Genomic DNA, 27872 nt, shown 5'->3' with positions numbered 1-27872 from the left:
CATTCGCCATAGCACATCAATTCATACAATTTGGTTCCTTGCTTGGAACAATAATTTTTTAGAAAATCACAGATTAACATGAATACTGTCACATTACTAATGTCAGAGAGGTCACACTATGATTAAAATTCCGTAAAAAAAAAAAAAACAATCATAGAACTATTACAAAATTAATCTCAGTAAACAACACAAAGTTAAAAATAAGAAATTATTTACATATTTAGGTTTTACGTACATTTTTGGACGTCTTTGTGTGTGCCATACCGCACATTATGATATTTGAAAATGTAGTAAAACAGGCTTGAGAATTATATAAACAAATATTTTGGATCTATTGTCCACTTGACTTTGTAGGTTAGGTAAACCCATCACGCTGTAACTATGTTTTACTCGAAGCAACGTCCACAGAAGGTGCGGTGAGGTGTGTGCGGGTGTTTGGAGTCGCGCAGAGAGACAGCCTCAGTCCGCCTTGCGCCGCACGACCGCCTGCACGGCGGGCAGGCGGTACAGGAACACGGACGCAATGGAGCCGGCGCTCGCGCCCACCCAGTACACCAGCACGTGCTCCCAGGCGGAGTGGCCGCGGCAGCCGTACTTCAGCACCGTGGCCAGCATCGGGTTGAAGTAGCCTCCCGAGTGGTTCAGGGCTGCGACAGACGTGGCGCGGGTGTCTTACATCTTACATGGAGGTATTAGTCTATGGAGCAGGCGCCTGACATGGAGGTATTAGTCTATGGAGTGGGCGTCTGACATGGAGGTATTAGTCTATGGAGCAGGCGCCTGACATGGAGGTATTAGTCTATGGAGCAGGCGCCTGACATGGAGGTATTAGTCTATGGAGTGGGCGTCTGACATGGAGCTATTAGTCTATGGAGCAGGCGTCTGGCATGGATGTATTATTCTATGGAGCAAGCGTCTGACATGGAGATATTAGTCTATGGAGCAGGCGTCTGGCATGGATGTATTATTCTATGGAGCAGGCGCCTGACATGGAGGTATTAGTCTATGGAGTGGGCGTCTGACATGGAGCTATTAGTCTATGGAGCAGGCGTCTGGCATGGATGTATTATTCTATGGAGCAAGCGTCTGACATGGAGATATTAGTCTATGGAGCAGGCGTCTGGCATGGATGTATTATTCTATGGAGCAGGCGCCTGACATGGAGGTATTAGTCTATGGAGTGGGCGTCTGACATGGAGCTATTAGTCTATGGAGCAGGCGTCTGGCATGGATGTATTATTCTATGGAGCAAGTGTCTGACATGGAGCTATTAGTCTATGGAGCAGGCGTCTGGCATGGATGTATTATTCTATGGAGCAGGCGCCTGACATGGAGGTATTAGTCTATGGAGCAGGCGCCTGACATGGAGGTATTAGTCTATGGAGCAGGCGTCTGGCATGGATGTATTATTCTATGGAGCAAGCGTCTGACATGGAGATATTAGTCTATGGAGCAGGCGTCTGACATGGAGGTATTAGTCTATGGAGCAGGCGTCTGACATGGAGGTATTAGTCTATGGAGCAGGCGTCTGACATGGAGGTATTAGTCTATGGAGCAAGCGTCTGACATGGAGATATTAGTCAATGGAGTGGGTGTCTGATAGGAATCTGTTTCGTCCATGGAGTAGGAATCTGACATGGAGGTATTCGTCTTTAAATTTGGTGTCTGACATGGAAATATTAGTATATGAATAGGATTAATGACAAGTAGGTATAAGTCTACGGAGTGGATGTCTCATAAATTTCAAGTGACCATGTTTAGAAATTGGTTAGTTAAACCAACTGTAGCCGTATAAAGACTAATACTAAAATATTTTTTAATAGCGTAAAAGGTTCTCGCTAGGAAGAATCGTTAAATCTCATGATGTATTGAGTATTACAAAAAATATATTAAATGCACTTTAGCAGATTCATTATCATTTGACTTCATTAAAACAAAAAAAAAGTTTTGCTATCCAGATGGCAAGGAGATGACGACATCAACTATTAACATGGCAAAGATGGGACAATCCCACCCACTTACTTCTTACCCGCATGGTAGTAGTGCAGTAGGTCGCCCTGGCACTTGGAAAAAAACAGGCTTAGTTAACTGAAGACGAAATACAATTTTGACTAAATTAATGTTTTCATACGGTTGCTGATTACTTTGAAGGGTATTAATAAACATGTTATAATGTCAATACTTAAATTTCCCGTAAGAATTCATTGTATTACAATTATATTTATCTTCTCCAGCATATTATATTATTATGTGAGGAGGTACATGACGTAATTGTATGTTTTTCGGCTGCTATAAAGCGGAACTGGTGTCGATAAGTGACCTACAAATTGTTGACTCCAACCGCCATGTTGGATGAACTTTACTAATACATTGCTTTGAGACATTATCTTGGAAAACTTCACAAATATCCGAGAAAATAAAAATATAATTAAATTAAAAAAACAATTTGTTTTATTCAGTCATCATTCCACTTTTCCGTTCTCTATCTTGAATTTCGTAAAAACAAAATAAATTCAAACAAATTTTAAAAAAATCTGAAAATTATTACAGGAGTGTTCGAGAAAACATCAAAATTAACGCAAGTCCAAATTATGTTAACATCAGCTTATATGCAAGTCTGTACAATACACTGAAGTATATTTAAGTAGACCTATTTAACCAACAAATTCCAAAACAGATAATGTCTTCACTTATTGAGAATATTATTTTCTATAAAAAGTATTATTGTTCCCACCCCCCCCCCCCCAAAAAAAAAGTACTTGATTAGAATTTCGTAGAGTGCACAAGTAAAATATTGCAGGCAGCTTTTACTCAAGACATCTGATGATAAACTGTCACCCCCCCCCCCCAGCAACCTTCTTTATCAAAACTAGATCTGATGAACGGTATACATATAATAAAAAATGACGATCATGAACAACAAAATGGAGAACGCCCAGTAGAAACGTACCGCAAAGCAGTTTTGCCGAGAACTCACGTACAGCTATGAAACATACACATTCTTAATAAATAATTTTTTATGCTAATGTTAGTTCGGTATACAAGTACTATTATTTAGCTGTAAAATATTTATGTGATTATGCTTAGCATCTATATATTTATATGAAAGGGCATTCATCAGTTCCCTAAATAGATTCCACCAGATTTTTAAGACATATTTTTTACAACACTGTCCGGAAAAGTACAACTCAAAAAAGGCAATTATAATTGAAATAAGTCTGGGGCGTAGATGTGTTGTATGAACGTACAAAGAATTAGACTTAATTCATCAGAAAATCTTTGGCTTTAGGTTATTCACGGAAAAAAATCATTTGGAAATATGTTACGATTTGTGGTCTAATGTACTTTCCAAAGCTGGTAAACGCCTCTAAAACCGGTTTCATACAAGTAATCGAAGTATTTAAGGTTGAACAATAAGCATCTGTATAATATTTTATTTAAAAAAAAGAAGCTTTACAACCACCGAAAAATTGTCCACCGTCGGGAAATTATTTTATTGAAACAATTGAAATAATTATTTCTCATATAGCTACGTTTGTGAATTATTTACATGAATCACTTTACGACAGTGACAAGTTTTGCATTGGTTGTAGATCGTTGTATAATGAAACATTAACCTAACGGTTATTGCTCCATTTGAAATATTTTATTGTCCTTAACCAGTTTTCATCTTCCACATCAAAGGCGTGCGTCAGTCTGGGGAAATTCTTTATACAGTAAGTCGTACCCATGTTTTTTGTGTTTTGTCGTTTGTGTTTTTTTTTGTAGTTTTCTTCTACAGACATACATGTTCTTAGCAATTGCGTATGTCCAAAAGCTTACATCCAGTCATGTTTTAAACTTATTTATTCGTATTGAACCTTCAGATGAAGTTGATCGGTCTAATTTAACGCACTGTGTATTGTTAGGCAAATAAATTTTGAAGAAGTAAACATGTTCCTACCTGCAACGACCAGCGATGTCCCAATGACGGATCCGATAGCTGTCCCGAACCTGGGCTGCAGGTCGTAGATGGCTCTGGAAGTCAGTCGACTGAGGCAGGTGGCGGCGCCCTCAACCAGCGCGCCGTACAGGGCTGACACCTGCTCACACGGGCAAACCACGTCAGCACCTGCTCACACGGGCAAACCACGTCAGCACCTGCTCGCACGGGCAAACCACGTCAGCACCTGCTCACACGGGCAAACCACGTCAGCACCTGCTCACACGGGCAAACCACGTCAGCACCTGCTCACACGGGCAAACCACGTCAGCACCTGCTCACACGGGCAAACCACGTCAGCACCTGCTCACACGGGCAAACCACGTCAGCACCTGCTCACACGGGCAAACCACGTCAGCACCTGCTCACACGGGCAAACCACGTCAGCACCTGCTCACACGGGCAAACCACGTCAGCACCTGCTCACACGGGCAAACCACGTCAGCACCTGCTCACACGGGCAAACCACGTCAGCACCTGCTCACACGGGCAAACCACGTCAGCACCTGCTCACACGGGCAAACCACGTCAGCACCTGCTCACACGGGCAAACCACGTCAGCACCTGCTCACACGGGCAAACCACGTCAGCACCTGCTCACACGGGCAAACCACGTCAGCACCTGCTCACACGGGCAAACCACGTCAGCACCTGCTCACACGGGCAAACCACGTCAGCACCTGCTCACACGGGCAAACCACGTCAGCACCTGCTCACACGGGCAAACAACGTCAGCACCTGCTCACACGGGCAAACCACGTCAGCACCTGCTCACACGGGCAAACCTTGCCAGCACCTGCTCACACGGGCAAACCACGCCAGCACCTGCTGACACGGGCAAACCACGTCAGCACCTGCTCACACGGGCAAACCACGCCAGCACCTGCTCACACGGGCAAACCACGTCAGCACCTGCTCACACGGGCAAACCACGTCAGCACCTGCTCACACGGGCAAACCACGTCAGCACCTGCTCACACGGGCAAACCACGCCAGCACCTGCTCACACGGGCAAACCACGCCAGCACCTGCTTACACGGGCAAACCACGTCAGCACCTGCTCACACGGGCAAACCACGCCAGCACCTGCTCACACGGGCAAACCACGTCAGCACCTGCTCACACGGGCAAACCACGTCAGCACCTGCTCACACGGGCAAACCACGTCAGCACCTGCTCACACGGGCAAACCACGTCAGCACCTGCTCACACGGGCAAACCACGCCAGCACCTGCTCACACGGGCAAACCACGTCAGCACCTGCTCACACGGGCAAACCACGTCAGCACCTGCTCACACGGGCAAACCACGTCAGCACCTGCTCACACGGGCAAACCACGTCAGCACCTGCTCTCACGGGCAAACCACGTCAGCACCTGCTCACACGGGCAAACCACGTCAGCACCTGCTCACACGGGCAAACCACGCCAGCACCTGCTCACACGGGCAAACCACGCCAGCACCTGCTTACACGGGCAAACCACGTCAGCAGGGATCATTCCCTAAGCCCATCAGACCTATACTTCCGTTCGCCTGCAGTTATGAACAGTGTCGCCTTTTATTTTATTATTCCTGCATGGTGTCAGACTCTTCATAAAACTACACAAACCCACATACATACAAAAATACAAACCTCACTTTTAACATGAATAATAAATACAAGGTTAGGGAAAATAACTGTCTACTTTCGTAAACTACAATACAAAGTACATTTGACAAAATACGAAAAATATGAACTAAGTCTTGGTTGCACTTTCATAAACTTAAACACATATTGAGGTCTACATAAAAAAGTAGTAATTACTTCGGATTACAAAAATGGTCACTTAAACAACCTTCATGTTTCTGGATCTTATAGTAGATTAAATAAATAAAAATCTTCAAAGAGTAAGAAATGCGTTATAATATATCTTAATTTATAAGTTTTTTTATATTGGCGAAATTGTTGTGCTTGTATTTTGTGATATTAAATTGCATATATTAGTGGCCATGTGTCTTAGAGCTCTCTAAAATCACCTAGACTCACGATCACAAGATTTTTTTAACATATTTTAAATTTTTTCTTACAATGAGATGACATTTCAGTCTAAGGCTTCAGAAATTTGTGGTATTTCTGCATGCTGTCGTGTGGAGATTCACTTACATTACTTATACATAGAATAAAAATTTTATTTTAGACTTGTGCAACTTAGCATAAATTCTTCCTTTGTTATTAATCTGTTGTATTTTTTTACTCTTGTCGTAGTTTGAAAATTAAATCATTTATTTTTGTTTCATTGGGTGTTGTACATCGTGCACAAAGATATAAGTAGAGGCAGACGTAAGCAATATCAGTCGGTGAAGTCGGGAAATGAGTGAGGCGTGACCTAAACAGTGAGAAACCATCTCAGAGGGAGCGCTTTCAAGAAACATCAGGAACCCGAGATAATAATGGACGGATCGCGACTCTGAACTTGCTTCCCAAAATACACCATTTGTGGTGTGGCTGGTTCGTCCAATGTTTCCTCTCTCATTTTAACATGAACTGCAACATACGCATAGGAGTCTACTTGTAGTTGCAGGTTTGTCAACAAGCTGAACATTTCGGCTGTTTAAGTTAAGTACAATCAAAAAAATTCCCCTTGATGTTTTTAATATGGATCAATGTAATATTCATTGAAATATAAACTTCAAATAATGATCTACAACGTAATATAACAGAAATAAATAAAAATTGGTTCAGTGATAAAGTTATCAGTAGTGATTGGTGCAGCCATACCTGGAGATCTGCAGAGCATTCAGCGAATGCCCGGCCTCGGTGGTTCTCAGTCAGCTCCAAACTCCACAGAAGCTGGACGAACCTGTGATTAAAATAATAATCTAACTGTGTGTAACGAGCTTTATTGACGTGACAACATCTAATAAATCGATGAACACCGGCTGAACGCACGAAAAAGTATGACTCATTGTCCCGTTACGCACTTTGTCCCGTTACGCTCATTGTACGCTTGCGCCGCATCTATCTCTCTTCCACTCGATTGGAACAACCATCGATTTGACTTTTTCGAGGCACATTAAACTTGAAACACTCCCATTCGTTTCCTACTTTTCCTATCATCGTCCTATACTTAACAGAATAACACAGATTGGAAGAAGTTAAATAGCAAACATGTATAAAAGTTATAGTTAAAATAATCTCTTCGTAAAAGTAATAAACATATTTGAATTAATGAGTCAAATAAAAGTAAATTTATACATTAAATTGTAGATTACATTTCACTCCTTCTTTGTATCCATACAAAATAGCGTTAATTCAATAAAAATGATTCAATTTTATTCATAAAAGTATGCAATTATTTCATCAATGTTTTGTTATGACGTTGTCACGTTAAACTATCGTCCGTAAACCGACTTTACAGACAACCAATTTTTTTAAATCAAAACTTGCCACAAAATTTAAGGTTTATTATGCAGTAATAACGAGAGTGTTTTTTCTCTACATGCAATCAAAAGCTTGCTTCCATAGCAGTATATAGCATATTTTTAATGGACAGTTAAAAGGTTTCATCTTGAACATACGAAGAACATTATTAAAAAATAAATTCCGAGATCTTGGTAAATGTACACGTATGTTCATGATATTTCTGGTACTTGTCTAGTTTACTTTATTTGAAGATGATATCTCAAGGTAATCTTTTACAGTTTACAGTGTTTACCACTGAAAATGTAAATCACAAGTCAGAATCCGGAGTAGTTTATACGGAGACCCGGGTTATCTGAAACTACAAAGAATTCTTCCGTTACTTGAGTTACATTCTTCTGAAATCAATAAATTTACTGCAATCTCTAACAATGTTATACTGAGAGGTCTATTAGTAGAAGTTAATGATTGCGCAAATGAAAAGGGACGAATGAGTGATTCATAAAGCAAAATACCTTTGGTCATTGAAAAAAATAAATTCGTTAAAAAAACCATTTTTATTGGCAGTTTTAGTTTATAACTAGTCTACTTCATTTTTTTACACATAATTGTCATTCATAGCTAAGTATTTTTCTAAGTCTGCACTAGTTTCTTTAACCCCTCTGCATAGAAGTTCGCCGCTTGGGACTTTAACCGGTAGACGCCCGGATATAACGTGTGTCGGCTTCCCGGTTTACTCGCCTGCAGTGCGGGTAGCCGCGCTTTCTGGCGCGTGACTCGCCTGCTCGCTTCGGCGACCCGAGAGACTGGATGCTGACTGCTGATGGCTGGACTGTCTTTGAAGAGGTTGCCGTGGCCGCTTTGTGGGTGACAACGAAGCTGACGACGAGGAACTCAAGACTGCCGTTGTCAAATGGTTTAATTCCCAGGTGGTGAAATTCTATGCAGAGGGTTTAAATGAACCAGCGCAGCGTTACGAAAAGTGCTTAGAATGAATGACGATTACGTGGTAAAATTAAGTATATATGTAGTAAACTAAAATTGTCAATAAAAACGTTTTTTTTCACGAGTATATATATTGTTTGGTTCCCAAAGTGGCCCTTACTTTCTAAATATTCCTCGTATGAAATAAAAATAAATGCAGGTATTCATATTCCCTCCTCTGATGTCATGCATTTATTTGTACGTGCCTTGTGAGAAAAGTTGGTCCGCACCAGGAGATTGGATCAAAGACGTTTTGGTGATCAAAAAAAGTATGTTAAAAATATTTTTGTATTGAATATATTACTAGGTGCCTCGAACCCCATTATATTGAGGATGCTTTATTTATAACTTTTAAAATGTTTATTCATGCTTTCGCTAGAGAAGTGGATCAGTGTTTTTAATAACGTGTGCCTAAATAAAAATTTGAAAGGTTATATGTCTGTGTTCTCCTGTTTTCCATCAATTTCTCATTGCAAGCGTCGTATTACTTCAGCGAGAGCTGACTGGATATATTCTGGTTTCTTTGCCTTAAGCTTTGTAAATTATTTTTAAAGTGGAACTATGAACCAATAGCCTTCTTAGAATTGTTGGAGACGGAGCAAAAGAAGATAACCACAGGCGATGTTAGAACCAAATGTTAGTTACCTCGGTTACAACCCACCTGGTGGTGCAAGACGCACCACGCATCTGGGACGGCTGAAGATATTGAATAACTTCTTACAAGCTTGCAATACCTCCACTTATTTAAGTTAAGAAACTTCATATAAGAGCCAAAACTGGGTGACCTCGAGTCTAATGCAGCTAATTTATCGAAGAGAGCGTGTCGAATATAATGTTGGTCGTTGTGGTTTCAGTTCGGGTGCCAATACAAAGGTTTGCTTTATCTTATTACGTCTCTCAATTTAGGTGCTATAACCTCTCCTGTCTTCGGTGAAATTTAACTGAAGTTTCTTCACCCTGTTTAATTATGAAATATGCCTGATTAATATCTAGAATATTGTTGGTGGTTTAGGTATAAAAATGCTGAAATTGATGACTTGCAAAAGCTGATCAGTCAGTTATTTGTGAGCCCAACTTTAAATGGGATACGCAGAAGTTAAGTTAAATATTTTCATGGTATTTGGAACGCCACCTGTAACTAAACCCACATGTTATTTGCGCATATCAGTTGATTGTGATAGTTCTGTTGTTAAATGGTGTCCCAATGATGGATTATTGCGTAGAATACAAGGGTAGGTCTACAGTCTACATCATCGTTATTCTATGATTTACAAGCACGTTCCAGAAGAATTTTACTTCAGTCAGGTAAAGGCTTATCCGCTATGATCAGTCTGATGATGCTGAAGATATATGAATGTAGAAGTATATTTTTTACTGGTTATTATAAAATGTAACTGTCAGGCAGTGTGCGCTTTGGAAAGGGGAAAAGGAACTGGCCCCATGAAACTCCTGCCTGAGTACTTATTTACTGTGTTAGTTAAGTTACTTATGTGTCATGAGCTGCTGGACAGCATTGTCATATAACGGCGCCACTTTGGTTTGGATCAACGAAGACTTCCATCGCTTGGCACGCTGAAACTACAGACTGCAGAGGCTGCATGGACTCACGGATGAAGCGTGCACTGGGTTACAGATTTGCCGTCAGAACTGCTCAAACCAGACTTTGCGTATGTTTGACACATGCTTCTGTTTACGAATAATACGTCAGCAATTTGTTAAAAAAATATTGAATCTAAAGTAGTTATATTACACAAAACTGATTAAAACTTAATCAGTTAAGAAATATCAAGAAGTAACCGAAACTCGGACAAGCAAAGCGAAAAGAGATTTTGTAACCTCAACACTCACCAGGTGCGTCCGTCATGACACGCGGATTTGAGACTTCTATTGGCAAACAAGTTGTTAAGTGATGATTTCATCTTGGACGCGCGGGCTATATCGATATTGTTAGTCTGTGATGAACTAGTTTTGGTCTGATAACCATAGAGCAAAGAATTTCAGGAGATAGTGTACTGGGACGTAGTTATTATTTTTACCTCACCATTGCCACATTGCAAGACCCAATACATTGCGGCCACGCCTGGAGTTTGTTAATAAGTATGGGTTAGGATTTCCTTCGTTAAATACAGTCACTGCTATGAAATAGTGTGGCACACCCGTTTGGCAGTGGTGTCGAATTGTAAATTTTCATAAAGTTTACTTAATTATTTGCGTCTTTAGTTCGTTTGAATATTTTTATGGCTACGTTATTAGTTAAGTTTATAAGTTGCAAATATAATCACAAAATCTAGCATATTATACGGAGCAAGGGTGTGGGTTGGATTCCAAGAGAAAAAACTTAAATTGCATCTACATTAACTGTATCATTAGGGTAAATACTTAATAAAAATACAATTAAATAATCTTACAAATATTTTACATACAATACGATACCTTAACAGCCCACGCTCATAATAAATGTAAATAAACACCTTAAAGTTTTTGCTGGATAATTTTTTTGTTTTGAAACTATTTTTAAATTCTCAAAAAAACGTCTGCCAAACTTTCCAAAGTGTTTATAAATAGTTTTAAGGAACGTATTTTTTGTGTTATTTGTTGTCACCACTAACTACGCTCCTCAAAATTTTCTATTATAGTAATTTCAGGATAAAAAATTTGTTTACTCTGAATTTGCGGGCACTTTTATTGGTGCGAGAGCGAGTCAGGAAATTTGTGCTGATTGTACATTTTTATTCATTTTGCAGCTCGCAGTAGAGGGCCGGGGTTGTAATCACTCACCCTGGCCAGGGTGCAGGACAGTAAGCAACTGGCAACCCCGCACACCCACCTGAAGACGAGCACGCCGCCCGCCAGCTCGGCCCATATCTTGAGCACGGCTTGCCCGAGGTCCTGCCTGCCTTCCACCACGTCCTCCAGGTGGGTGTAGGGGCAGGCGCTGGCATCGCCCCACTGCGCGGACCACCACACGATCAGCAGGCACAGCAGGGCCGCGAACACGGGCACGCCGTAGTTTCCCGCCACTGCGCAGTCGCATGTCGATCACTCGTCCAACAAAACACCTCGGCAGTGTAAGTTGGTTCCTCCTGGCACGTCTCCTGAGACGTGGGGCCAACCGACCTCTGACGTTACGTCCTCAACATCGGATTGAGACGCCAGGGCTGCCATCTTGGATGACTAAACTTTTCCAAAACGTTTCCAAAAATTTGCCAATATTCGCCAAAATGTCCAGTTTTTAGAAAACATTCGCCAAAATATCTAAAAATTAAAAAATTCCATATTAGAGGGGGTAAACCCCGTAAAAAATCATAAATTTTAAATTCAATAAGCCTGAAAATATTTTTGCCTTTAAAAAACGAAAATTTCTAAAAGCGGCTTAAATTCGCTATCGGCAAGCAGCCCTAAGCCGCTAAAGTAATAACCTCGACGATTAGGATATTATGGCCACCATTTTAAAAATTATTTCATAAACATTGTTCTTTTACATACTGCTGCCATTTTGAAAATTTGTATTTTTTTGGCTATAAATTCGGGAAAAATCTTAAAATTAATTCAACCTTCCTTAAAAGAACTTCCACCTTTTTAAATTTTTTCCACCATATTGAAAATACGTAATTATTGAGCTAGAAATTCGGGAAAATATCAAAATTTATAAAAAAATAATTAATTTTTTTTAAATAAAAGTGTACTTAAGTTTGGAAACCATATGTTCAAACCTGGCGAGGGTAAAAATGGCCGAACAATCCTGCCTTTACACAAGCCACCGGCAGACTGAACTCCAACCACCAATGATGAGGCAGATATTACATAAGCAAGTATGATGTCATTGCGGCCATTTTGTTTTCGTCTGCTGGAGGACGCCATGTTGGATCCACCATCTTGTTGTCGCCTGCTAGAGGGCAATGCCACCATATTAGTTTAATTTTTACCCGTTCGAGTGCAGTAGTATTTATTGCCAGGACGCCCGCCAACTTGTCCTTCATTTTGGCCGCCATCTTGAAATTCTGTAATTATTTAGCTAGAATATTGGGCGAAATTCCAAAATAATCATAAACATCACTTGTTAAAAAAAGGTATTGATCCGATCGATTCCTGTCCGTAGTTTGATCCTTGGCTGATATAAAATATAATCTAATTAAATTTAAAATAAAATCACAGGTTCGAGAAAAAATAAGATTTTTACAAATAAACATAATACAGGAATATAATAGCAATCTAATAAACGTTTATTTCTGCATTGTTTTGAACTGACGAATTCTCAGCTCCAATCGGTTTACTGAAGACAGAGACCAGCCAGATTCGTTAATGACATAGTCTTCCTCTTTCCGACAGTTTCTCGACACTGTTCCGAGGAGTAATTTCTGCACCTACCCAGGGACGGACGCAGCTTAGAATTTGGGGGGGGGGGGGGACCGGAGGGATTTTTGGTGGTATGTATGAAGTAAAATATGGAGTCAGCCCCTTAGGCTATTTTATCACATTTCTGACGTATTAATTAAAATGTATTTTTATTTTATATCTCACCCCACCCATAGGAACGCCATTGTACTTATTGGACCAAATAACCTGCATATGACCTAGACCAAGGGGCACAGGCTTTCGAGTGAGATTAGCCAAATATTAAGAAAACATTTCCTCCAATTTCTTTTAGAGAGCCGCAATATGTCTTTTCTTTGTATCTACATAGAATTTTAAGAAGATTAAAAAGAGATAAAATCCAAATACTTATTTTATTCACAATTTCAATATAAAGTCTTAAAAATTAAGGCTACTTGTGCAAAAAACACGTGTGTGTGTATATATATATATATATATATATATATATATATATATATATATATATATATATATTAGTCATTAGTAGAGCTCTAATGATAAAACAAGAAACGCAAATTTACTTTACTTTAATTAATTAATTATTAAAATAAATAAAGCCCCTGTTGAGTGTGATGGTGGCTGTGCGGTGTTAGGTGCGAGCCTTGTGATTGGGCCGCTTGATTCAGTTCGGCACTTGTTGTGTGCTGTGGCAGCGCAGTGAGTTGCTGAGCCTTAAAATCCTCTGAAAAGAGCGGCATGCGGCTCGCGAGCCGCGGTCTGCCAACCCCTGCCCTTGATCCAGCTTAACATCACGACTACACACACATCTGGTTCTGCCATGTTGATGCTAGCAAGTCGCAACTTGTACAATTGCCTCGGCTTTGATTGTAGGCATGGCTGAAATATTTATTATTTTACCGGTAGCAATGTCTTCGTGTGTACAACAACCTGGGACTATTAATACCAAAATTAATCGCGCATGTTGGTTTACAGAACGTAGAATGAATACAGATGTAGGGTGATTTAAGGCGTCTGTGTATGTCACTGGTCACAGCGCGTAGACAAACCATTAATTTTTTTCTTTCTCATGCAGTGGTAAAATAAAATCCCAAATATGTGAAATGTAGGCATTTTTAATTTCACCATTAATATTTATTTACGGTGATTATAAATATACATTTTATGGCGAGGAAACTTGGGCATGACATTAAAACACGATTTATAAATACAGTTTTAACACATATGTTGGAGTTTCGATTATTGTGAGTTCCATGGCTAAAATATTACATGGTTACCATGTTTGCTGTTGATTGTGGATTGTGGATTTGAGCCAACATTTGATAAATATATAGAACAAAAGATATTCCAGCCTTAACGGCTGTAGATGGCCATGTATATTATTTTTTGTCAGAATAGGTTTTCAGTTGTTCATCGCCATCAAAAATGGCTACAACATGGCAAACAAAAACTCCGGGAAAATAATTATTTACCCGAACGCGGTTTTTAAACCCAAATATAACAAGTATTTACAAATCAAAAGTTGAGTTTTATCCTCATGAGGCAGGAACATGTAAAATGAAAAAGGATTGTTTCTACATTATGTGCGTATTCTTCCTTCAAATGTCAACGCTGATTGATCAAAGCCAACACGTCACGTGGGTATAGGTAACACAGATGACGGCCACAGACGATTTATTGTGTGTAGCATCGTAAACACCGCGTCTATATAGATTCAATGACGCCTACTCACAGGAAGCAAACTTGGGTTAGCCTAAAATGCTCACATCAACATGATCACATAATCTCGCCCGAAAAGTTCGGGTTCGTGCAACATTTAAATTTTTCTTCTGTCATGGATGGAAATTGCGGTTTGTACCGTAGTTATTTTGGACATACGTCACTGCTAGTTTACACTGTATGTCACAGAGAAACACCCGAGAAACGGAGAAAGAAATATGAATATACAAAAACACAGAAACAATTAAAAATCAGTCGATTTAAAAGGTTAAATTATGTATAGAACTCAGATAATTGAATTGAAGGAATTGTCACAACAATACCACAGCACATACAAACACAGAGGGCTGACCACGACGAGACAGTTTCAACAAAAAATAGTAATTACAGACAAACAACAACCTTAGACAACAGACAGACAAAGGAACCCAACGAATGATACCAAACAGACAATCTCGGCATTCACGACTACGACGCACATACGAATATGACGACGAGATGAAACAGGTATTCTGACAGCATAACGGCGCCAGCACAGACAAAACAATCGCAACTTTGTGGGAACTGAGATCAGTTCCCGTCACCAGACACAAACAGGCGTACACTAGCAAATGCGTGTGTCCATCAATTTCCCCCATTGCAAGGATCGTTCACGTGACTGGAAGTACGCTGGTCACGATCGCCTGAACCTGCGAAGCCAGTGACGCGCGCGTGCCGGGTCGGCGAGCAGGCAGTACCTATGGCGAGCTCCGAGGCGACGGCGCACAGCTCGGCCGCGACCAGCGCCTCCAGGAGCAGCGCCCTCAGCAGGGAGTCCCCGAGGTGCCGGTGGACCAGGCGGCGACCGGCCCGCGCCAGGACGCAGTAGAGGAGGATCACCAGCAGCGACGCGGCGAGGGGCGTCATGGCGCCGCGGTCCTGCGACCAGCCCCTGCCGTCACCCCACTCCACAACATTCACACCGCCACAACCCGGTGTGCCGTCATCTGGTCCAGGTGGTTCACAGAGCTGCACTGAGCGGTGCTGTTCAGCTTGCGCGGGCACAAGATAGTTCTCAGAGCATTCCTAGCCTCTGCTGTTTTAAATAGGAATCGGTGTTACAAGCCACTTGTGATATGTTTGCACTACGTTCTACACCCGAGCCAAAAAAAAAAAAAAAAAAAACGGTAAAGATTTTTCTCGTTGTGAGTACGCTTATATGATACTCAAGAGATGAGATACACTGCTTCTCGTGGGAAAAGTTTGCAGGAAAGTTCAGTGCAGTTCCTGTACAACTGTCTATATGTAAAAAGAAAAATATTCCATTTGTTCCAAGATTGATGAAGTTTTGCACACTTCTCCTTCGAAATAAGTGGAAGGTTACTACTGTCTACCGTAAATTATGAGAAACCACCGTTTAAAAAACAAAACTTTGAAACTACTTAATGACATTTTTTTCACATTGCCTCAAAAATAAGTAGAAAAATTATTGTCTACAAGTGATTTATATATAAAAAAATGAGGGTCACTGCCTACATGAAATAAAAAAAAACCACCCCCAACACCCTTTCCCAGTCCCTGAAGCAGACTTGACACTTACTTTCCTTTTTTAAGATTTTTTTTTCCGTCTATGTACTTTTTGATGAAATTTACACACTTTGCGTTTGAACTAAGGGGAAATTGATTTTTTTAAAATAATGTAATAGAAAGAAGAAAATTACTGTCTACACCCAATTACGAAAAAAAATATTTATTTGTACCCTTTACCTGTGTTTAGCCAGGGCAACGCCGTGTTCTTCCGCTAGCAATAGATATTTCAATTAATATAGTCCAAGAAATAGTTTTATTGAAAACTGTATAACATTTAAAATAAAATAAAAACAAGGGTAACATGTTCAGAAGTATAACACGCATGTTATGTTCATTGCAAGGCCACACGCATGGAGAAAGATGAAGGGGAAATGTAATTCCCCTCCCCCCTTCTAAATGTAATTCCCCTCCCCCTCTTCTAAATGAAATTCTGCTTACGCTCTTGGAGCACTCTTACGGAAAATGACCACGGGAAACCTCTCGTAGCGAACGTGTTAAGGGCTTGCATCAAACACGAACTGGATAGAGTAAGGCACTACTAACATAGACATGAGTATGAAATTTAACCAAGCGGGAATAAGTGTTTCTACAGCTACAATTTAGAAAAAAAGGAATGTTAAATTACAGCCATATTACTATGTTATACAACGCGTTTAACACTTTGAAAACATTTGAAGTACGCAGTGTTTGTTTGTATTGCAATACTATTTGACAATTAATAAATAAAAGGTTTTGCTTAGAGAAAGGACTTCGTTGCTATAATGTTGGAACTAACAAATTGAAATAAATACATTTATACTCACGGAGGTAAGAAGTTAGGTTGTGTATGGTAGTAATATTTGCTATGTTAATAATTGAATTTAAAATAAAAACGAAGATCCCATCCGGAATAAAAAAAAATTATTTCTAAAAACCTAACCTTTTTTCCCGGTTACATCCCTGAAAATAGAATTATTCACTCCTTGATGAAAGTTCTGCACACCTGATGTTTGAAACATGTTTATTATATATATATATATATATATATATATATATATATATATATATGCGTGTGTGTATGTGCTATGTGTTGTTAATATCTTTGATCATTAATACTTACGTTATGATGACATTTTTACAATTAATTTCTAGCGAGTTCCTTTCAAGCTATTGAGCACATTTTTAGCATCAGAATTTACGCAGTAACGGGTTGTTTTTCGAACCAAGAGCTAACCACAGCGACTTGTACCACCGATGCCACACACCCACTCCACGCCTGCACCAGACACCACCCAGCAGCCAGTGTGACAACAGTGCCAGGTATTCTACGCACCTGCAGTCACGGCTTCTCGGAGCGACGACAGCGCCTGTGCAACCCGCCAACACTCCGCGAGGCGGTGGAGCCGGCTCTAATAGGCCAGCGCGACCTCGCCTTATCTGCAAGTCTACTTCCTATCGCGGAGACTCCTCCTCGTGGCCGAAGATCGAGGAGTCCTCTTCACCTAATGCCGTGTGCAGTTTTAGCGTAAAAAAAGCCGAAACTGAGAACTTCAAGTACTGATTATTAAAAGATAACTTTTTTTTTTTAACTCTGCATGTTCCCAAACATAAATTTACGAAGTATGGTGCAAGAATGATGATGAAGTTTCCATCAAAATTTGTGCAACTTACCAAGTTATATGTTTTAAATATTAATTTGTTGCTCCGCGGGTATAGCCTAGTAGTATGCGTGTGTGTATTTGTAACTATAGCCAAAATTATATGGTGATTTTCGATAAAACCGAAATAACACTGAAATTAAGTCAATACAACACCAAACACCGAAATCAAAGTCAATACACGGCCAAACAACGAAATGAAAGTCAATAACACTGCATTTCAACGAAATGCAGCGAAATTCACCTCAATTACCTCATTATAGCTATTAAAATATACAATTCATTTCATAAATCTTTAGTTGGGTTTTTATTTACAAACCTAAAATGTACGAAGTAAAAAAACAAAACATTTTTTTAGTTTCTATCAGTGGATTTTTCAAAGTAAAGTAAATAAAATCAGTCTATAACTGATAGCATTCAGTCATGGGTAAAGGCATAAAGAGAAACATAACGAGAAAAAATACATGTATAACGAATTTGGGCTTTCAACACTGCATTATTTTACTATTGAATGTTTTAGTTTGCAGATGTTATTTTGAGTTACTCTCACAAATTTATGTAGTAGTATTGTATTATGTACAAATTTGAAGTGTCTTACCACAAGTCGTTGAAGCAGTTTATCAATGTAATTTAATGTAATTTTGCTTGACATGTACTTATTATTACACTTGTTTTAATTTTTAATGACAATAAAGACTAAGCCCACTTTTTTACCACACTTTACTGCATGTATGTTTGTATGAATGGACTGAGTAATAAACCTCTGACAATAAAATATTTTGTTAACTGAAGACCTTATAGGTAAGGGAATGTTGGGGGGGGGGGGAGAAGTCAGAAGTTCAAAAATCCACTAATTTCAAGTTATGGGTAATAACCAGGCTTTTTGTGTTTTAAAAATCCAAAGTTTCGAAAATTTTAAAACTGAATGCTTTTTTCGATTTAGAGTGTTTCCGATCCAAAAGGTCGGTTATGGGGGAAAATGTACCCAGGTAAAAAAAAAAAGGGGGGGGGGGGGCCGTAATGTCCCTAAATTTCGAAAATTTCAAAAATATATTGTTTTGATTTAGTGTTTCCGAGGTCGCGTTAAGGTGGAAAATGTGCCCCGGGGTTCGTTAATGGCCTAATGGGTACGATATCTGAAATTATCTGGCCACTCTTCCGGCGTGATCAAGTGTACGATACGGACATTCCATCAGTCCGCATTGAATTCGGCACAGATGGAGTAAAATAATTAAACCAATAGCCATTAAGTTTCCAGCGAAATACAGCTATGGTACTGCCATTGAATATGTATAATACATTATATATTAAATGATACTGCTGAAAGGCGAATGTTGCCATTAATATTGAGTTGGGCATCTACCGCGCATAAAACGCAAGGCTGCACTATAGATTATGCAGTTGTTTATTTGTATTCGAGTCTCTTTACAGCCGGACAGACTGTGTAGCTCTTAGTCGCGTAAAGTCACTGGATGGTCTCCAAGTAAAAGAACTTGATGGCTCTAAGATGAAAAGAAAAGTTCCATTAAATGTTGACGCATTAGCTGAAATGACTATCTTATTACGTGAACATAAATGACTATTTTAAGTTCATTGCAACAAATAAATACTTTCGCCACTCATATTTAATATTTTTAATTTGTTTCAGTTACTCATATTCAATTATTTTATTTTATTTTGAGATTAAAAAGAAAAATAACTTTATAGTTTCAAAAATGATTTTATCGTTTTATGAACTAAAAATTAAAAAAAAAAATTAAATTGAAGTTTTTATGTCCAACAGCCAAATAACGCACCACAACTCTGTATAACTAAAAGCATGGGGTGTTCTCCTTTCATTTTCGTAATGACTATATCCTAAAATAAGTAATAGGAAAATGAAGACAAGTGATATCAAACACCTTCTGGGCGTAGATCCCTGGGTAAGCCAGGGAAGCGCGGCCCCCCTGGAATTAAGAAGCCCCTAACTAAGGGGGGTGGAGGGGGGCTACACTTGCAAAAGCGTGTCTGTGAAACGTGTTTGATGTCAAAACTATGTCTTATGGAAAACTTTCTGTATATTTTAAAGTTTTTTTTTATTGCATGCCTCTAGGACAAAATATGGGCAGTGTACAACATACGGGCATTGCATCCAGATATGACGTGTAGGTTAACCCCATGTGCAAAATTATATTGCCTATACCCTAAAATTAGTGACAGAAAATCTATTACAAATCATATTGTTATTACTGATACAAAATTTAAGACAAATGTTATCAAGCACCCCACTTTTTTAGTTATACAGAGTTGTAGTGGATTATTTGGATGTTGGACAAAAAACTAAAATTTAAGTTTAATTTTTTAATTTTTAGTTTATTCAACGATAAAAGCGTTTTTTTTAGTTTTTTTAAACTATAATTTAACGAAGAAAATTATTCACACATATACTTAGTAGGAATTATTATTCCGTACTGTATATTCACAATGAGTTTTATTTCAAATGTGGTTAAAATAATAAACACTTATTTAATGAAGTTAAGTACATACACAAGTACGTGTCGTCATGTTATGTAACAATAAGTTATGTTTTATGTCATCATCTTGCAGTTAAAATACTATCTCAATATTGTAACAGATGTTCAATCGCTATTTAAGATAAGATGTATGGCAGTTACCGCGTGGAAGAACAACACACAACCTCAGCTAGCTGTTAGCTACTGTCTTAAAATGATAAGTTTTAATTCTCTATCTATATTTCGTAACATTTGAATATCTTTAAAGGGTTAATGAAAATATATATAGCAAATATCAAAATATTGCCACATCTCTACAAACCTAGTGCAACAAATTGAAAGGATTAACATTATTAAAATATGATTTAAAAAAATTAAAATTGTAAAAGTTGTACCCATAAATATTTGTCATTAATCTAGGTGACTTATTTCTACTGATCCATCAGTAATTTTAACTGATTTCTCGGCGAATCCCAATAATTTAAGCACATATTATCGGTGAACTGCATTGCTATTCACAAACGGACACAACATGTCGAAATATTTAATATTTAACATTTAATATTTAACATGCTAAAATCACGTATTCAGATTTAGATTGCCAACGTTAGAAAATCTCGAAACATTACCCATATTAATTGCCAGGCAAGAAATACTAGGCAAATCATCAAAAATAATTCATCTTGTTTAGGTATATCTGTACCTCATAATCAAACGAGCTTAAGGCTCGGTCTCATAGCAGATATACAATGGGAAAAGTGTTCATTTTGCTGCACTCTTAGCACAGATTAGAAACATCTGAAATCATCAAATTAATTATCTACAGAAAGTAGACATTGTTGACATTGGCTGCATAGTAAAAGTTAGCGGCTTAACTGTTTTTAATAATTTAAAAAATATATTATATTTGTTCATTTTTTAATTATCAAAAAACGGTTTTATTTTACAATACAGCTAAAGGAAATATTACAACGATATTGAATCAGTGGCGTAGCGTGCCATCTCGGCGCCTGGGGCGGGAGACCCATTTTGCCGCCCCCATTATATAGGTGCTTAATAAAATTAAATTTTACATGCAATGAGGTACCTTTTATTGAAGTTAAAATAGGATGAGCGGTTTTACAAGCGGATTCTACGGGCCTTATGAGCAGCGAAGTCAGAAATAACTTTGTCAAAATCAATATTAGCAGCCAATTCTTGTTCAATCGACAATATAGCCAAGTTTGATAGCCTAGCGGAGCTCATAGTAGATCTGAGGTAATTTTTTATTAGCTTCAACCTCGAAAAACTTCTCTCACACTTGCAACACTAATCGCCAAAGTCAAATATATACGAATCAAGATGATTATATTTGGAACCGAAATTCCGAGATTCAGTTTTTGAATGAACTGGAGGAGCTCCAGTGGTCCTTTACCACTTATTTCTTCCTCTGATTCAGAACAGGCAACAACAACAAACTGCTGAGTGCGAAAGAGAGGCATCGACACGGGCCGACGCGTGAAACAAAAGATTTTGTATGAGTAATTAACATAATAAGGAGTGCCGCTCAACTCGGCTCGCGCGCGCCGGGCGGCGCGGCGTGATGCGATGTTGCCGTTCGTATGTAAACAAACAAACGTTATAAAGAGCTCTGTCAGTGATTTCGCAGTTTTTCTTTTAAATAAATATTAAAAAATAGTTGGTGCGCAATATTTTAGATAAAAATGGAACATTATAGTGTGTCTGACACATGTAATGAATGAATCATAGATCAGATCTCAACCCGCTTCACCGGCGACCCGCCCCCGCGGGCTGCCGCCCGGGGCGGGCCGCCCCCTCCGCCCCACCCACGCTACGCCACTGTATTGAATATATATACATTTCTGTACATTCGATAGATAGTTTGCTTATAAACAGTAATTCAAATATTTATATTTAGTTCCGGCGTTTGCCTCAAGAATGCGCGACCCCGAGATCTGTTCCCCCACCACCGGTAATATCCTTCCCCTCCGCGCTCCGGCAGAACGAGAGCTTGGACTTTCGCAAGGGGTGATTAGGGGGTGGGGTACCACCCGCTGTGGCCACAACTTACCTGCGACCCTTTTTATTTTTGCTTCCGACAATACACGAAGATGCACAAAGTGGTCGGTCGGGTGGATTATGTCTTTCCCGCGTTCCAGGTATTTGTTTTATTGTTTTAGCTTCGTCGGCGCGGGAGCGGGCCCTGTTTAGCTCGAGACGACAAAGCACCACCGAGTTTCATTCTATACAAAGTACCAGTTTGACCCATTATCCTGATCAGGATCTTCAGGATTAGCGATTTTTTTATACCCGGATACACGGTAGTGTCTTGCACCGTGTACTCGTATGAAATAAAGTTTCCAGAGGGAGCTTTATAAATTATCGTTTAAAATTAAAAATCACACATAAATGATAAATTGATCTAAAATGTAAAAATAAATAATAGTTTGAAAACTAAAAAAAACACGCTTTGATAGAAAACCAAACTAAAAATTTAAAAAAAAAACTAAAAAACACGCTTTAATAGAAAACCAAACTAAAAAGTAGAAAATAATTTTCAATATATTTAAACTAAGAATAGTGTGATAAAAAAAAATATTGTAAAAAACGTGAGGTGCTTGATGTCAATTGTAATATTTTATTGACAGATATTGGTAAAAGTAGAGTCATTATGGAAATATCTTAAAAAGCACCCCACGCATTTTTAAAATTAAATAACCTTTTTTGATAGTCACACTATTCAAAATTTAAATTTATTAAAAATTATGTTATTATCTCTTAATTTTAGTTCGGTTTTCTATTAAAGCGTGTATTTGTATTTTTTAAACTAGGTATTTATTTTTACTTTTTAGCCTGTTTCTCTATCAAAGCGTGTTTTTTAATTTCTTAAACTATTATTTATTTTAACATAAGTACCATAATACAAACTAAGGTAATTACATAAATTAGATAATTTACACTTATCTATGGCGGTATTAGCTACTTCAAAAAATGTATAAAATTACACATACAGAATTTGGCGATTTTACAAATAAATTATAGGCAAATATTTAAAAAAATTATTTTCACTCGACAATTCGACAAGATATGTTATGCTGGTAGACCACACACAAATTACTTGTAAAATTTATTGTAAATAATGTGTATTGTCACCATAAAATTCTTGCCAGCTAGTTTTGAATTTTTTTTAAAAGTATAAAACGTTTTTTACTGTATGTATTGTTTTACAGTGTGGGCTGTTCACGGTAAGTTTAGGTCTTTTGAATTCAATATTTGAAAATTGTCCCTACCTGACTGTATGTCCCTGAAATTAAACGTACTCGCCGACTGTTATAAACTGTGTTGTGTTAGTATTGACGAGGGGAAACTAGTTGCACTGTGTTGTGCATACTTTGGTAGATACACACAATTTAGAATTTAAGCAATGCCTTACAAAAGTTGTCTATTTGAACAGCCTCTCATAGTCCTTACCACTTTATTTTCCATTGTGCACTTGCCTTAGGATATAAATATTATTTTACTGGAACTTAGCCGTTTTACGCATAGGAAAAAAAAACTATTCCGGTTTCAGTTATGTTAAACTATCCATAAACTTGTGAATTATATGAAGATTTACAAATTGTACCAGCGTACTGTTTATATATATATATATATATATATATATATATATATATATATATATATATATATATATATAGGTATTTAATAAATAAATAAACTGTTTTCTATTGCACTTCACAGTACGCATTTATCATTGTCCGTATATGGTGACCTTTGTTTTTTTCCAGAAACATCAATGATGTTGATACGAGTACACAGAAATGTGCATAATCCTTTGAAGGTAGACGTATTGTTCATATCGGCTTCCTTTACCAACTTTTAAAAACCTTAGATGATCACATTCCCATTAATTGTTCATTGAAAAATATGATTCCCATTTCTGAGAAAAGAGAAGGCCTGAATTCGGGAAGAGTACTGAAATGTCAATTGTGCGATTTGAAATCCACCGTTTGGACGAATATAAAACGGAGCTCTATATCCATGTATGTAAACACTGTTGCTGTGTCAGCATCAATAAGTACTGGCGGAGGACAGTCTCAGCTAGAAGAAATGATGACTAAAATGGATATCCCATGAATGTCACCTAACACATTTAAAAAATATCATGACAATTTGGAGGAACATTGGGCGAAGGCTGCGGAAGCTGAAATGAAAACAGCTGTGAAGGAAGAAATTGAAGAGGCCAAGAAACGTGGTCACATAGAACATGATGGCATTCCATTACTCACAGTTGTAGCTGTTACTGCCGGGGGAAGAGATCTTACAGAAACAACTATAGTTCACTTTCTGGTGTAGTAAGTACCAAATCTGTACGATTTTATTTCTTTATATATATATATATATATATATTAGTATCGAAATTGTACTCCAGCTTTACTCCATGAAATGCAGAACATTTTCATGCTCCCTTGTTTACAGCAGGACATTTAAGCGGATGAGTTTATAATATGGTTCTTTGACATTTTACATGTAATCGGACAACTTTTTTTCATTTGGAGACTAACTTGCGTTGATGTTTACATTATTTTATTGTAAATTACTGTGTCTTAAAAATAATTATACAGAAAACTGAAAACGTTCCCATACATATATTCAAGAGGACTGGGGAAGTATTTTTTTTTTTTTTTTTTTTTTTTTTTTTTTTTTTTTTTTTTAGTGAGACACGTATGCGTATGCGTATGCGCGTATCTCAGGAAGTAAACGGTGTGGGATTATGTTTTTTTAAAATAAAATTTAAACATTTATTATCTATGGATGATCCTTTAGTTTTTATCCTATTTAGTATATGAAAAGAAAAGAAAATTGTGAAAATTGTCAAAAAGCGCATATTTAAATCTTGCCTGCGTAGTTTCCTTTAAGTATTTTTGATGGCCGAATTTGACGTGTTATGAAAATTACATGACAACGGTACAGTATTTTCAAGAAATGCAGTGTGTTTATGTGTCGATTTGCTGTTTGGCATTGGTAAAAGTAAACCTGGTACTTACAGATTGTAATGTCTGTAGTAGGAATGCAGTGCAAGGCTAGCCAAACAAGATCTTATAAACACCATAATTACTAAAAATAAGATAAATTTATCTTTTTTAATTTTTTATTATTTTTCCCAATATGTTATTGGAAAACTATTTATACTGATACACATATCCATAGCGCTAAGATATAAAAACAAACCAGCTATAAAACCAGGTCTATACAAACTAATATCAAAGCAGATGACACGCAGACGACACCTTCTGACTGGCGCGGTGTGTTACCGATAGTGGCCGTGACAAATCACATGTCTGAAATGCGAGGCTACTGAGGCTAGGCCAGACGGAAGGATTTTCCCTCCAGATCGCCTGTGAGATAACAACCTACAGGTAGGAAGAGGGGGAGGGTGCAGTCCGTAAATACCGGTTCCATGCGTAGGCGATCGGTGAAGGGTAACAAAGGGGCGAAGGAAAACCTACCTCCCTCGCTGGTCTAGAGAGGGGGTAAGGCACTGTGTTGTGAATTCTGCTCATCTTTCCACCCCTCAACGGCCAGAGTGCCGCAAGGACAATTTCTCATGACTGAGACCGAGCCTTAAGTCATATTTGTGTAATTTTGCTTGTGACAAGCAGAAGAAACTTATGATTAACTTCTTACAAATGAGATACGTTTTCAATCAGCCAGAGTTATATAACATTTTAAAGAAACTTAACGTTTGAGTGGCTCAAATTAAGGTAAGTACTTGGCTATTATTACTCTCACTGAAAGACTACGATATATTTTTTTGAGTGAAATACGATGCTATAATTGGCAGTGAAGCATAAATCGGGACTTTGGGTTGTTTTATCTAGGTAGAGATTTACTATGGAAGGATTACAGAAATCTTTGTGCGGTTTGGTTCGTTGGATCAATGAGTTATTATCACAAGAAGCTGCATTGGAAATAACCCTGGGTTACTGAACCACCGATGAGACAGAAAGGAAAATGTTTACGTTGACACTAGAAGAACAACAGGATAAATGGTTCTGCGGCAGGTTACAGGTTGTGGTGTCGGTGATGTCGACGGCCATCTTGGATTGTGAAGTCACGGCAACGATCTTGGATGAACTTGTCCTTGACTTTGATCTTTGGCTTTGACCTTCGATAGCGACCTTGAATTTTTCATTGACCCTGACTCCAATGGCCATTTGGGACCCACCATCTTGACCTCGAGCTACCCACTCAACGAACGTTGTAATTTTCGTTAAGGTCGCCACCTTCAATTCTAATGTCATGTCCGCCATCTTAGATGTTATATATCAGCCACGACTTTCGATTACGGTGTCATGTCCGCCATCTTGTTTTCAACTTCTGGAGGTTGCCATTTTGGATTAATACCACCATATTTGTTTCTGCTGTATTTTTGTAGAGAAAGAGAGCAACACTCTGTATCATGCACTTAAGGTCGAATTTCCATTACCTTCCAGTGTTATTGTGGTCCTTAACGACATATCAAATTTAATTTATTATACAAAATACGTTGGAACTGCGGTGATTCGAACAGTGACCTGTGGGATAGAAAACATACACCTTTCACCACATGGCCACCGAGACATTTGTCAGACCAAGAATTAAATATGGTATATAAAACATAACACATATTCGGACTTGTAATATTTTTAATTAGAAGGAAAAAATATCATCACCTGCTAGAAGATGTTGCCGCATATATTTTTTTCAATAATCGATACAAGGATCGCTAGTGTCGCGTAGTACACACGCCATCTGCTAGAGTGCGCTGCCACCATATAATATCATATTATAATTACCCGCTAGATTGCCAATCACCAGAATGTATTTGCATCCACCATCTTGCCGACCGTCTTGGCCACCATCATGCAAATCTGTAAATAAATATCATGCTAGAAATTCGTGTCAAAATTTAATAATCTACAAAAAAAACTCAATTTATTTACTGATTGATTCAGTCGATTCATGTCCTTGAATTGATACCAGGCAGTACAGAGTTATATATTAAACAATCTAAGGTTCGGGATACAATATCTAAAAAACCCTCAATGTCACATGGAACAACGGGACAGAGAAGAAAGGAGTTAGAACCAGGGCCGGAACTAGGTGATTCGTTAGGGGGGGGGGGGGCATAGCTTAATTTGCCGCCCCCTCCTTACCAACATTATAAAATACCCTTTTTCGTTAGAAGCGGTGGTTGAAATGATACCATTCACTTATACATAATTGAGAACTTTTATTTATCAAGTACACTAATTGGAAAACTAATACAATTACATTTTTTATTATAATGAAGTAGACGGTTATCAAACTATTGTTTATTGTTTGCACAACAGTGAAAATTAATGTCTTACCAATAAGTTTATTAAGTACTAAAATTACATAAGGAACATGTGATTCTGAATTAAGTATAATATTGTATTGATAACCATACAAAGAAATTCAGTTCAAAATTTAATTTTTCGTGCATGATTAGCTGCAAAAGTGTTAATAATATCATCAAAATTGATCAAAGAGCTCGTTTGTGTTCAATAGATATAAATAATACTTAAATTTGTTAATCTCTGCTGGCCCATCGTGCTTCTCAAATAGCTTTTAATAAGTTTAAGTTTACTAAAACTTCTTTCACCTGACGCAATTGTAACTGGAAGGGTGAAAAACATTCTCAGAGCAGTAGTAATGTTAGGATGTGCCTCCTCCAATTTAATTTTGTAGAT

The 27872-nt window shown here is 38.2% G+C and overlaps 1 protein-coding gene across 1 annotated transcript; it reads right to left on the bottom strand.

Moving 5' to 3' along the window:
* Nucleotides 1–251: 251 nt before the first annotated feature.
* On the bottom strand, nt 252–27020 carry LOC134534507 (aquaporin-11-like). Its single transcript, XM_063372985.1, has 6 exons — nt 26974–27020; nt 15155–15348; nt 11194–11386; nt 6741–6822; nt 3944–4082; nt 252–647 (listed from the first exon to the last, which is right to left on the bottom strand). The coding sequence occupies exons 1-6, from the start codon at nt 27018–27020 to the stop codon at nt 460–462; spliced, it is 843 nt and encodes a 280-aa protein (XP_063229055.1). The 3' UTR covers nt 252–459.
* Nucleotides 27021–27872: the final 852 nt, after the last annotated feature.

The sequence above is a fragment of the Bacillus rossius genome, chromosome 7 (genome assembly GCF_032445375.1).
Source record: "Bacillus rossius redtenbacheri isolate Brsri chromosome 7, Brsri_v3, whole genome shotgun sequence".
NCBI lineage: Eukaryota > Metazoa > Arthropoda > Insecta > Phasmatodea > Bacillidae > Bacillus > Bacillus rossius.
The sequence above is the reverse complement of the archived record's forward strand: the minus strand, read 5'-3'. Positions and strand labels throughout refer to the sequence as shown.

Coding starts and splice junctions, on each gene's coding strand:
- LOC134534507 (XM_063372985.1), bottom strand. CDS start 27,020: ATGGTGGCCAAGACGGTCGGCAAGATGGTGGATGCAAATACATTCTG. Junction 11,387..15,154: donor CGCCTCGGAGCTCGCCATAG/GTACTGCCTGCT, acceptor GCGACTGCGCAG/TGGCGGGAAACTACGGCGTG. Junction 4,083..6,740: donor AATGCTCTGCAGATCTCCAG/GTATGGCTGCAC, acceptor CCGTGTGAGCAG/GTGTCAGCCCTGTACGGCGC.